General features: G+C 44.9%; 1 protein-coding gene across 3 annotated transcripts in view; it reads left to right on the top strand.

Moving 5' to 3' along the window:
• Window positions 1-12,212, top strand: part of LOC310948387 (transcription factor COE1) — a 55,685-nt gene extending 43,473 nt beyond the window's left edge. Inside the window, exons 11-17 of one of the 3 annotated variants that reach the window (XM_083915482.1) lie at window positions 948-1,036; window positions 4,369-4,434; window positions 4,869-5,031; window positions 6,204-6,383; window positions 9,265-9,462; window positions 9,663-9,731; window positions 10,897-12,212. In XM_083915482.1, the coding sequence (XP_083771608.1) occupies window positions 948-1,036; window positions 4,369-4,434; window positions 4,869-5,031; window positions 6,204-6,383; window positions 9,265-9,462; window positions 9,663-9,730 (764 nt within the window). In that variant the 3' untranslated portion in view covers window position 9,731; window positions 10,897-12,212. Of the gene's footprint in view, window positions 1-947; window positions 1,037-4,368; window positions 4,435-4,868; window positions 5,032-6,203; window positions 6,384-9,264; window positions 9,463-9,662; window positions 9,732-10,893 lie in introns of all 3 variants that reach the window. The other 2 variants (XM_083915484.1, XM_083915483.1) reach the window with 2 other exon arrangements.
• The last annotated feature ends 271 nt before the right edge of the window (window positions 12,213-12,483 follow it).

The raw sequence follows: 12,483 nt of genomic DNA, 5'->3' as shown, positions 1-12,483 counted from the left end.
CGCAAACTCTGTACAAAAGCAGCGTCTTATAGGCTGTAGTCAAGAATGTTATCTATGTATGTACATTGACTCCCCAGGCAACCCACAAAGAGGAACAGACGGGAGGAGGGTAAAATACAGAGAAAGAGAGAGAGAGAGAGTACATTAGGAATGAATTATGTGGAGAGAGCACTTATCCAACAATCCTCCTCTGAAGTGTTTGTACTATAAGCCTCAGATCTTCATTGTATTTATTCTAATGTTTAAATATTCATGGTAAATCTTCTCATATTCAATTACCGTAGCACGACCACAGCATGCCGAGAGAGTGCTTTCTCCCTGCTGCCTGGATGATCTGACTGTGTGTGTGTGTGTGTGTGTGTGTGTGTGTGTGTGTGTGTGTGTGTGTGTGTGTGTGTGTGTGTGTGTGTGTGTGTGTGTGTGTCTGTGTGTCTGTGTGTCTGTGTGTGTGTGTGTGTGTGTGTGTGTCTGTGTGTGTGTGTCTGTGTGTGTGTGTGTGTGTTTAGCTTGTTCCCCGGAGCGATCAAGCCTTTGTTATATTGGAACCAGTCTCTGTAATTGCTTATATTAGTCGCTGATCAACGCAGGACCACAGGACACACACACACATTCAGGCATGCATGCACACAAACACACACACACACACGCGCACACACTCTGCCTGATTCCTGACAGTCTTTTTATTAACCACCAAAGCAGGCGACAGAGAGAGATTCATTACATCACAGGCAAACAAAGACACACACCAGACTTAATAGAGAACACCCACATTTTCAGCGTGTTTAGTTTAATGTTGAAATACTCGTGTAAAACTCTGCCTAATTCAGTCATTCCCACCACGCCTTTCCTCCTGCTGCACCCCTCAGTTGCTGTCTAACAGTAGGTGTTTTCATTATTAAGAATAAAGCATTAAAAGTTTTTTTCTCTTCCCGTCTGTTTGTGCTTAGCGCTGAACGAGCCGACCATAGACTACGGCTTCCAGAGGTTACAGAAGGTCATCCCCAGACACCCCGGAGACCAAGAGAGATTACCCAAGGTACAGTGCCTCCACTCCTCTCATGTGTCTCTGCTCGTGCTAGTTGCCACATGCAATTATTTTACAGGAATTTGTCTTCTGGTACAGAGACGTACAGTATTGACCACTTCTAGAGTTTCATAGCATGTATGGATAGACATGGCACAAGGGTGAAATGACCTCACATACAGAGGAGGGCCTGTGTGCTATAGACAGTAGGCCATACATGACACCATGCAGTATGCACTTAAACATTTTATCATATGTTCATGGTCATTTTCTGCTCAAACAAACACTTGATTTGCGTAGCGAACGAACAAGCAACTCTATTCATCCTTTCACTGAGTATCAGGTCATTTAGACTGGCAAAGTGGGAGAGGAAAGGGATGGATGGAGGGAGGGAGGAAGAGAAGGAGGGAAGGAGGTTGAAGGGAGAGAGAGAGGAAGAGAGAGGCAGAAGCAGGTTAGGTGATCCATCATAGCTGTCCAGTCTTACCTCCTGCTGGGTCAGTGGATCGAAGTCAACCCCGGGTGGACTTTATTACTTCCAGCACACACACACACACACAAACCGGCACACACAGAAATGCATACACACTTCTCTGTGGTTGTACGTGCACAAAAACACACACACACACACACACACACTCAGTAGATGGAAGTCACCATGAGGCAGAGATGGAGAGCCCAGGTAGATGCAGAAGGAAGATAGAGAAATCACTTGTCCTCGCCGCGTGTCATGTCTGGTGGATGCGAGACTTGTCCTGGTGAGTTCTGGTCTTTAGCCTATCAACCCCCCCTGTATCTCTCTAAATATATTTGTATCCATCCATCTCTTCTATTCTCCTCCTCTTCCTCCCTTGCTCTGCTGTGTCTCTTTCTCTTCTAAATGAACAGCGGTAGCTGGCAGGCCCAGTTGTTCATTTCAGCTCTATTGATTTGTGCCTTTATTGAGGTAATAACAGTTTGTTGACCGCACTTCTCTCAACTGTTGGCCTCAATCATCGGAGCGAGGGGCAGGAGAGGGGCACACACTGGCAACTTCTTGTGCTACAAATGTCCATTCATCGTCACCTTGGCAAAAGCCTCTTTGTGGTTCTTCAGTCAATTCTTAATCGAGATAAAATTGATTGGGAATATAATGTATTCGGTTCGAGTGGCACCTGTTTCGATGGGATTCTTAATGAACCTACATACACACGCCGAGTGGGATGTCTGCCAATGTCTGTTCTATCTCTGTATGTCGCTGTAATGATCCAGTGTCCAGCTGAAAACAGCCCCCATACTGCGCTGTAGCTAATAGTCAGGCAGTCAGGAGTGCTGGGTAGCTCAGTCGCAGCCAGACTGCAGGGTGTTTAGCTAAGGTTGTGGTGGAGCTGGGGGTCTGGGGCCGGCTAATGAGTGACCGCCCTGCCAGACGAGGCCAGGCTCTGCTCTGGATCAGGTTCCCCTTCCTGTTGACGTCTCTGTGGGCCTGACTTTACGGGAAGAGACCCTGCGCCCAGGAAATCGTCTCCCCTTACAGCAGCAGAGCTAGGGAGGCAGCACGGCGCTAACCACATTTATCTGTTTATCAGAACGACTCTGGAGCGCTGCCTAATTGCGTTTAGCTACTGGACAGATCCCTTTGCTAACGAGAGACTGATAGGTACAGACAAGGCACAGGACCATGAGAGAGTGATTAATAGAAAGAATGGGAGAGAAGAAGAGAGAGCAGAGGAAGTGGTTTGGAGACGCAGGTGCAGAGGGACGTTAGAGATGGAGAGGCAAAGACAGACAGGAGGTCGATGAGAGTCAAAGCCAGTGCGAAGAGATGCAAAAAAATTTTTTTAGATGAAGTGACTGAGGTTTCACGTGTCCTCCCCTGAACACCCTTACACTCCAGCTGCGGATCTGTTTGTGTCCTAATGCCTCACACTTCCCTCATTTCCCCAACCCCCCCCCCCCCCACCCCTCTCTTCCTCCTCCTCCCCTTCCCTCCCTTCATCCATCCATCCATCTACCTATCTAGCAATCCCTGGGAGGCATGGGGCGTCGAGGAAAAGCAGAGAGAAGGAAGCGAGGAGCGGTGCATACATACTAAAGAACCACTTACCTTCCTAGGGCCCCTACATCTCTCAATCACACCGAACAGGCCTCCTCTCTGGTCTCCCCTCTTTCCGTCTCCTCCCCCTGCCTCCCTCTCTGCCTCCCCCCAGATAGTGCTAGTAATGGGAGGTTAACACAGAGGCAGCGCTCCCATTATTGAGTGAATTTAGCACCTCGGACAGCGCTCTACAATCTTTATTGCTTTGCTGACCCTCTCGTCATGTCCTGGGCGTGCTCGACAGCCTCCGCATGTGCGTGGCTGAGTGCGCGTGTGTGCATGTGCGTGCGTGTGCGTATGTGATATGAGGTCTGATTGAAAGGCGGTGTGTCACGGAACAGAGAGCACACATGCTCCAGGGCTTGTTCACAGCGAGGGATACACTCAGGAGGGTATAGCGCACAGCGTGTGTGTGTGTGTGTGTGTGTGTGTGTGTGTGTGTGTGTGTGTGTGTGCAAGTGGAAGAGAGGGAGGGAGAGAAAGAAACGAGGGGAAGGTTGGAGGGGAGGGGGCTGCAATTTTCTGGTTGTCGCGCCTCCAGCATATATCCTGGCCCTGGCACATTAACTTTTAAAAAGGGTTTCGTAGGGCTGTAGGTGTCTACATCACACACACATATAACGACTGCCTGGAGTCACACACTCATACACTCAGGGAAGGGAAAAGAATAGAGACAGGGAGAGGAGAGAAAGGAGGGTAAGCGGTAGAAAATGAGTGGCAAACACTACAGAAGGATAAATGTTTGATGTGGGAAATTCCACTTGGCGGTTTTCACCTGAGCAATGATGTTCTACATTTATCACACAAAGTGGATGCAGGGCTATTCACTTGGATCATTACCCGGGTTAATACAGGGCAGGAGACGGGTGTGTCCCCGCTGACGAGAGGAGTTGTATAGCCGTCAACCTGATGATATGTTGTGTTAAATGAGATTGATGTGTGATCATGTGATTCATGCTCCGGCGGTGACAGTAGGGAGGAGAAGATGTAGAAGATGGCTGACTGATAGAGAGATATAGGCTCATGTTTTATTCACAGATAACAGTATCTTACCTCTGCTCTCCCAAACTGCCCGGCTAGTAACAAAGTGCTGGGACAGGCCCATTTCTCTTCCTCTCCCTTCCTCTGTCTGCCTCCTTCCTCTCTTGCACTCTCTGTTCTGCATTCACAGCATAATGTAGGACGTGAAATGTAATAAAAGTGACTGAAGTCTTTGAGCCGTCACAGTCGTGATCAATCCCCTTCCTCTTTCTGCTCTTGATTGTAGGAGGTGATCTTAAAGAGAGCAGCAGACCTGGTGGAGGCCTTGTACGGAATGCCGCACAATAACCAGGTAGACACTACTGCGCACACAAACATCAATATCTCATCCTCAAACTACGTTTTGGTTCGGGCCAACCGCAGCATCACAGGCGGTGTCTCTGCCGGCCCCCAGCACCCTTCTGCAGTTCATGCAAGATCTGGGAAGAGAAAAGAAGCAGAGGAGGATGATTAGGACTGGGAAGAAGAGAGGAAGAGACAAGCTAAAGATTTGATGAGTCTGTTAATGAGGCTTTTCTCCATTTACTGGAACCAATCCCACCACTCCCAGTGACCACTGATAAAAAGCACTCAGCCTACTAGGTTTACATGCGCAATATCTCAAGTGGAGATCTTACATTCTTGTGAGACCATAAAGCCTGCATCAAGGGCATATTTTCTCTTCTTCTCTTCTCTCCTGCCTCTGTTGCTGACCACAGTTCTTTTTTTTTACTTGCACATTGTCAGGAGATGATTCTGAAACGAGCAGCGGATATCGCAGAGGCCCTCTACACAACAGTGCCACGGGGGCACAACCAGCTAGCCGGTCTTGGCAGCGGCTCCGTCCATGCTGGCATGATGTCCGTGAACTCCTTCACTGGGTCAGAGGTGGCACAAACAGCCAATCAGGGTGAGCAAAGTCAAAAGGAAACAATTCAAGTCTATTACCGTGGGAAATGTGGCGGCGGTTTATTCTCTTTTTTTTTCTTTTCGTTGAAAGAAGCATGGATTGTAAAGATGAGTAGTGCGATAGGGAGATTTTATTTTTCACGTGGGAAATTCAGAGAGGATGATTTAAGAGCATGGAGCAAATAAGGAAGATTCTGAAAAAGGAGGACAGGAGGAGGAGGAGGCAGTGAGAAACAGGGAAAACTTAAGACGAAGAGAGAATGAAGGTGAGAGAGTGAAGAATGGAGAAAAAGAGAGCCATGGATGGAGTACGATGGAGAAATATGAGTGGGTCCTAGGGGTGTGTATATTAGACTGAGGTCGGCCCCTGTCTGACAGAGAGAGATGTGGGTGCAGTCAGTGGTAATTCATCACATGTATCAGGGGAAGGAGAGGAGAGTGGATGGACCAGCCTCTGGATATGTCTCAATACTTCCAATGAGCTTCCTCAGTCCTTCATCTTCATCTGGAAATACGCTCAGATGTGAAGAAAACAACAGCTATCAGCTGCGTGGCTTCTTGTCTACAGTTTCCGACTCATAACTGATGAGGAATGGGAACTGGTGGTACCTAATTATGAAGAAAGAGGCTTCCTACTACAGTAGAGATGTGCAGCCCTCGTGGCACGAGAATTCCTGATGTTCAATTCCAGCTGTTCTCTGTTTTCTCCAGTGTCAGCGCATTGGACCTGAGATGTATATTTATAGTCTCCTTTCCATCTTGTCCTCTTTCTGTTCGCTGCCCCTGTAAAGCATAAAGTAGAAAAAAGGTCCTGTCGGAAATACTGGCTTCATTCTTTATAAATTACAAAAGAGCTGCAGAGGCCTTTTAGTGTTAATTGCCTTATCAATATATCTAATTTTGGAGAGGAGCCAGTAAGGTTGAAGGCCTCTTGTTTCAGTTGTTGGATTGCAGCTATTTTCCTCTCATATTATTCTTCTTCCGTTCTGTTCATTGCTTTCTCACAGTCTCAGAGTTTTCAAGAATTCATTTTGGCTTGTACTGCTATGTCCATTAGCCGTGTAGGGAAAAGAATATTTGGCAGCACTGATGTTCTCATTTTGTTTTGTCTGCCATCTGCTATTCCCCTAACACCTATTCTCCCTCCCTCTCCCTCTCTTTCACCGCCCATAGGTTTCAATAGGAATACAAGCAGTGTGTCCCCTCATGGTTATGTTCCCAGCTCCACTCCCCAGCAGAGTGGCTACAGCTCTGTCTCCACTAGCATGAATGGCTACGCTAACTCTGGCATGGCAACCTTGGGCACCTCGCCCAACTTCCTCAACGGATCTGCAGGCAACTCGCCCTATGCTAGTGAGTAAATGCACCACATCCTAGACGTGAAACCAAGAGGGGAGGACAAAATCCAGGCAAAGTAACCAAAAGGATTGAGTGTGAGCCTTTTTAACATAAAAATAAGTATTTGACAGACAAAGAGGGGGGAAATAAGGAGTGACACTCAAGGGGAAAGTCGTGCAGTTCAGCTGGCTCATCTGTTTCTTTAAGAACAGAGTCAAACGCAAATCCCCACTTTATTGGCCAAGGGAGCAGATCACCTAGCACCTCCTCCGACACACACCCCACCACCTCTGCACACACACACACACACACATTCACCCTCTACATTAAAGACCCTTGATTAAATCAATAAACTAATTGCTAGAGAAGCAATTCCATTTCAGCTCTTTGATTCCTGGGTGTTAACAAGTATTTTAACAGGCTCATCGGCCCTACACAGACACTTTCAATCAATGGCCCCTCGGCCTGCCTTTGTAGGTCCAATTTTCATTAATTGATTAGTTAGGCCCCTTCATAAATGGATTATGACTTTATTGCGAGGATTTGTCAGGAAGAGCCATAAAAGCTAAGTGTTGGATAATAACAACAATAAAGGCAGAAGCAGATATCAGAGGGCAGGTGAAATACGACTTGGCTGATTGTAAAATCACTGAGGGGGAAAATGCTCTTAGTGTATTAGCAGACAAAAGATAAACCCAGGAGGATGGATGGGATGATGTCAAAGGGAAACAGGATTTTGGTTGTGAAGATAACCTTATGGTCATTTTTGTCTGTGGATGAGTCTCATGACCAAAATCCAGCAAAGAGTTATCTTATGCAAAGGGCCTTCACATGATAAGCTTTTTGCGCTGGGCGCAGAGACCAAATAAACGGCTAAATCAACGTTAGTATTAAAACAACCTTTAGCTCGTAAGCTGCCTATTCACGAACCTGGTGTCACTGCTTATAACGCTTCAAGCATTCCGTTTTTTTTTCAAGATTGTGATAAGACTTGAATGTAATGTTAAATAGTTCCAGGAAACTCGGACACAAAATAAGTTTTTCATCCATCTTTCTAACCGACTTGAAGTCGTTCTCTGGTTGCCTAGGAAACGTAAACATCACACTCAAAGCTTCTATCTCATTGGTTGCGCTTTTGAAAGGTCAGCGGCAACTAGGTCAAAGTTCAACTGATTTGAACCCCGAGCACTGCAGCACAGAGGCAAATCCGAGCGGTGCACACCGCTACCGTGGGCGCTGCTGCTAAATTGGCCGCTATCGCCTCTTCCATTGGAAATGAATAGAACGGCCGGTGCAAATTGCTTAAAGCCTAAATGTCAAAATTTTACAAAATTTCTGCTTCAAGTTTTTTTTCCTAAATACTTGGTTGCTGTTTTACTTGGGAAATCTTTGTGTGGACCTAAGACTGAGAATGTCACAAAAATTAAGCTTTACAGCCTCGCACCAGCATTTTAAAACCGCAACATTTCACTGAGAAATCAACCAGTGGAGTGCAACTTTTGGTGAACTTTGACCCCTGAATTTGTCTGACCAATAGCAAGCCGTGTTGACAGTGTTGACTTTTAAGGGAATGGGATATATGCAAGATAGTACCCATCAAACTAGTCGCGGAATAAATCTGGCATAGCCTAATACGCAAGCCTCAACACTTATGTTAGCAGCTACCTAATGTTATGAAGGGTTAAGGGTAGGGTCAGGTTTGATTACAGGGTGAGGGTTAAATCTTGTTACTTATAAGGTTATAATTTATAAATTCAAATAACAATAATAATAATGTGTTGACGACTGTGCGGAACGTCCATGTTGTTGTTTGGTGGGTATGATCTAGCATCTACCAGGGAACGGCTAGCCAAGTCATCAAAAGTGGAGGAAGCTATCATTTATTATCCAAGAGTTACAATGAAGTTTAATTGTCAGAGTATAAACTTTCTCACAACAAAGTAACAGTTAATGGTGCATATATAAAATGTTTAAAAACTGTGTGAACTTATTTCCCAGTTAGTGACCAAGCTGATTAACTTTTTTTGCAGGGGCACTTACAGTTAGCAAGCTTTTGAACTTTTTCTTAAATTTACTGGTTAACTACAATAACTTGCTGGCTACAGTAGTTGATTAGCTACAATAACTTTCTAGCTACAATAGCTAGCTGGCTAGCTAAAGTAGCTCCCCCACTCGCCCTATGAGTAGCGCCTATGTCACCAAGCTTCTACGACGGCATATTTTGCATATTTTGCATATATACCTCTGCCACTTCCTGATGTGACTGGTGCGTTAGGCTTTAGATAACGACACTGATCATGAGCCTGGATATCAAACCATGTTTAATGAGATAGCAATGAAAACACAAAGAAGCAGTGATTATTATAAAGCAGATGTGTTGTATTTTGCACTTGCTGTTTATTAAAAATCTCTTGCATGATTATCCGTGATGAAGGTGGTCATGGAGAGCCTATTTGCCCTGAGGACAAATGACGGGTACAGCACCCAGAGTCAGCAAGGAGATGTTTATCAAGCCGTTGCACCCCTTGAGTAACAAGATGAGTCATCAAAATGAACTGATCAGAGGGGGAAAAAATGCTTTGGGCTGTTTTCGGTGCAAGTTTCCAACATTTTTGTCTTAGTTATGGGATATCTCACTGCCAGGTACTTGCTTAACAACATAAAAAGATTTGAAAGTCTGAGCCAGTTGATCTGAGTCCAAAATATCATCCCCCCTGCCATCATCCATTGACCAGTCCCTTTCTGTTCATCCCGCCTGCCTGTCCTCTGCCCTCGGCCCTCTCTCTAACCTCGTCTCTTCCCTCTCCATCTTCATCTTTCCTCCCTGTCCTTCTTCCCTGACATGCTCCCTATGACCCCCTTAACCCCCCTTTCCTACCCGTCTCTCTTCTCTCAGTCGTCCCATCAAGCCCCACCATGGCCTCGTCGACCAGCCTGCCCTCCAATTGCAGCAGCTCCTCTGGCATCTTCTCCTTTTCTCCAGCCAACATGGTGTCCGCCGCCGTCAAGCAGAAGAGCGCCTTTGCCCCTGTCGTGCGACCCCAGAACTCCCCTCCACCCACATGCACCAGCGCTAACGCTAACAGCCTGCAAGGTAAGCTGCTGAACAGGCACCTAGCATTTATTCACATGTTACCAACTGTTTGTATGTGTATTTATATAGAAAAAGTTAAAAGATACTTCTTCATCAAGCTTTAATCCTGTTCTTCTTCACCTGTTAATAATTTCTCACCTTTACTCTCACTTCCTTTCTTTACCCTCCTTGAACTACTCCACTCTCCTTCCTCACTGTAGATCAGTCTTTTGTGGACTCTAGCAAGTACTCATCAAACAACTCTCTGCAGGGCCTGGCCTTCTCCTGAAGTACGTTAACTTTTGCCTTCTCCATTTCTTTCCATGCCACACTATCCCCACATGGCTCATTTGCAACACCAGCTCATCCTGCCCTACCCTTCCTTCTCTTTTCTGTTTTTATTTGTCACTCTTGACTTGTCAGAGGGACAGCACGCCACACCATATGTGTTCCATTTCCTGTTTTCACTTCCTGCTTCCTGCCTGCTCTACGGTGGGTGTCTCTGTAGAGAGACGGTAGGGGGGGTGGGTATGGTTATGCCCCCACGGGTCATTTCTGTTCTCCCATTTCCATCGAATGCAGCGCGGGGTCTGTTCGTCTAGGCAGGATGTTGTATGGTGTTGAGATCCTGAGAGAGAGAAATGATGGATGGGAATCTTTATCAGAGCCCCAAGCTAAGCACTTCCTCACTTCCTCTGTCAGCGTTGATGAGCGCTGACCACGGTGACCCAAAGGGCCATTGGCCATTGCGCGCTGATCACACTGACACACACGCACACACACCATTCTGTTAATCCCAACAAGCCGGAGACACTTAGGAAATAACCAGGGAATTAGTGGATTGAAGAAAGAGGGAAATCAATAAGGAGCCAATATGTTATATGAAAAATTCCTGCTTGTGATGGATTCTGTGTAAAACTGGGGGGAAGGGAAAGGGGTGAGTGGGAGTGGGGAGGTGAAGATGTCAGAGCTAGTGGAAGGCAGAGCATGATCTAAGAAGGTAAAAATGTGAATAAAGCTCATAGCTTCCATTTCCATGTTCAAGTGTTGAGCGTAATTTCACCACCTGTCATCCCACGTCACTACCCCTCTCTCTCTTGTTTGAATTATGCTCCATGATGCACAATGGGCTTAGACAATGTAGCTGCTAACAATTAACAGTGGCAGCTCTTGCATGAAGCTATTCAGAAAGCCTGCGAAAAGTTGAATGATGTTGTCGGTGCGCGCCAAGTAAGAGGCGCAGCGGAGAAAAATGTTTTGATTTTGAGGGCTTCGGAATGAAGAGATAATGAGGGAGAGTCGTCTTTTGTTCGCCAGATGCTGGAGCACATTTCTGTTATGTGACTGTTGTGATGACAGATGAAACCCAGCGATCACATGACTGACCTCTCTCTTTCTTTATTTACCCCCACCCCCTTTCCACCATCTTCCTCCCCCTCTTTTCCCATAAAGCAGTGATTCCCGGGATGATCGTTCCACCCATGTAGAGGATCTGGGATAGCTGGAGATTTGGGAATGTTGAGAGGAAAAGACACAGTAGCAGAGTCTGGCGAGTCTCTGTTGTGCTCTGGAGCCGAACTGAAGGAAGTCAAGATAAGACGCAGGACTCTGTTAAACTCAGGCCTTTCCATTGGGATTTCATCTGAAGGGATATGGGAGGAGAAAAAAAAAGGAACAATACGAACCTTTGTGATGTTATTTCCCTCTTGGTTGAATTAGTGTAGCTTCTCTGACACCACGTCGGATGGAGTGCATAGAGACTGATAGTTTACCCACAGTGTGACACTGACCTCATGAAGAGCATTTATTTATCTTTATGTTTATGCCTGTAAGGTTTGGGTTTGATTACTGGAGGCCCCACGCCATCTCGCAATTCACAACTCGCACAAACAACAGTGAAGTGTTGGTTTGGCCATGAAGTTTACGTAACCTCTGTCACAATAGAGGATGCTTTCCTTAGCTCATTCTGCTTACTAAAACCACAAAACAACACACTGGCCATGTGGAACAAAGGTCAACAACACCAAAAACAAAGAAATACAGAAAAGAAAAAAATCAACCCTCAGCTTTGCTGCTAGTAATCCCATAAATCTACAAAAAGCAAATGGCATAATAAAATTGCCCCGAATCACCGTCCGAAAACATGCCTTTCACCCCACCACCCCCACCCCCTTTGCTTTGTTTGTTTGAATTTTAATAAAACTGTGAGGATTGAGCTGTTTGCAATATGCTTTTTTTGCTTGTCATGTGAAGATGATTTAGCCAAAATTGACATTTTGTCTGAGATTATAGACTTGAAAAGCCAGAGGATGTGTGCGTCCAGCCAGCACTGTACTGAAGGAGTCTAGCAAATATCAAATTAGAATAAATGCGTGATATATGTGATATATTTTTGTATATAAAAAAAAAAGTTTTTCATTTGACTTTTTTGTTTCTTTCTGCGATAGCTATAGTTTGAATTGTAAACATTAAATGTCTTAAGGCAGCTTCTCAGTACAGAAGATAGATTTACTGTGTTGTCAATATCTCATCTGCTAAACATGACAAACATGGATTTGGATACAAAAAGGGGATGGTGTAAAATATCCTATAAATATTGTATTTATCTCTTGTATTTGTACATTGCCTCTCACCCTCCTTTAGTTGTGTTGTGTAAGTTTAATACAGTAAGTGAACATATTTCACCGTGTTTTGTTTCATTATTTACTGTTGTCTCTCACTATTTAAATGTGACTTCTTTTTCTTTTATCTTTTTTTGTTTTGTATGTTGATTGGTGTACCATGCTTTAATTTGTTGATTCAAAAACATGCCATTGTCTATTTTTGTATGATTTGTAAGTTAATAAATAAATTCAGTTTGTTTCCTTATGAAAATGTTTATTGTATGGCAAAAAAGTAGCATCTTAATCAGAGTATTTGGTTGAAGTAGATTTTTTAAGAATATATACACACATTAATATATACTGTAAATCTATATCTTTTTGTTTGAGGCTTTCAGATTGATACTGTTCTTGAACTGATAATATGCATGGGTTCTTCTCT

The sequence above is a fragment of the Echiichthys vipera genome, assembly GCF_963691815.1.
Source record: "Echiichthys vipera genome assembly, chromosome: 6".
In the NCBI taxonomy this organism is placed as follows: Eukaryota; Metazoa; Chordata; class Actinopteri; order Perciformes; family Trachinidae; genus Echiichthys; species Echiichthys vipera.
Note: the sequence above shows the minus strand (reverse complement) of the source record. Positions and strands in the feature narration are given on the sequence as shown.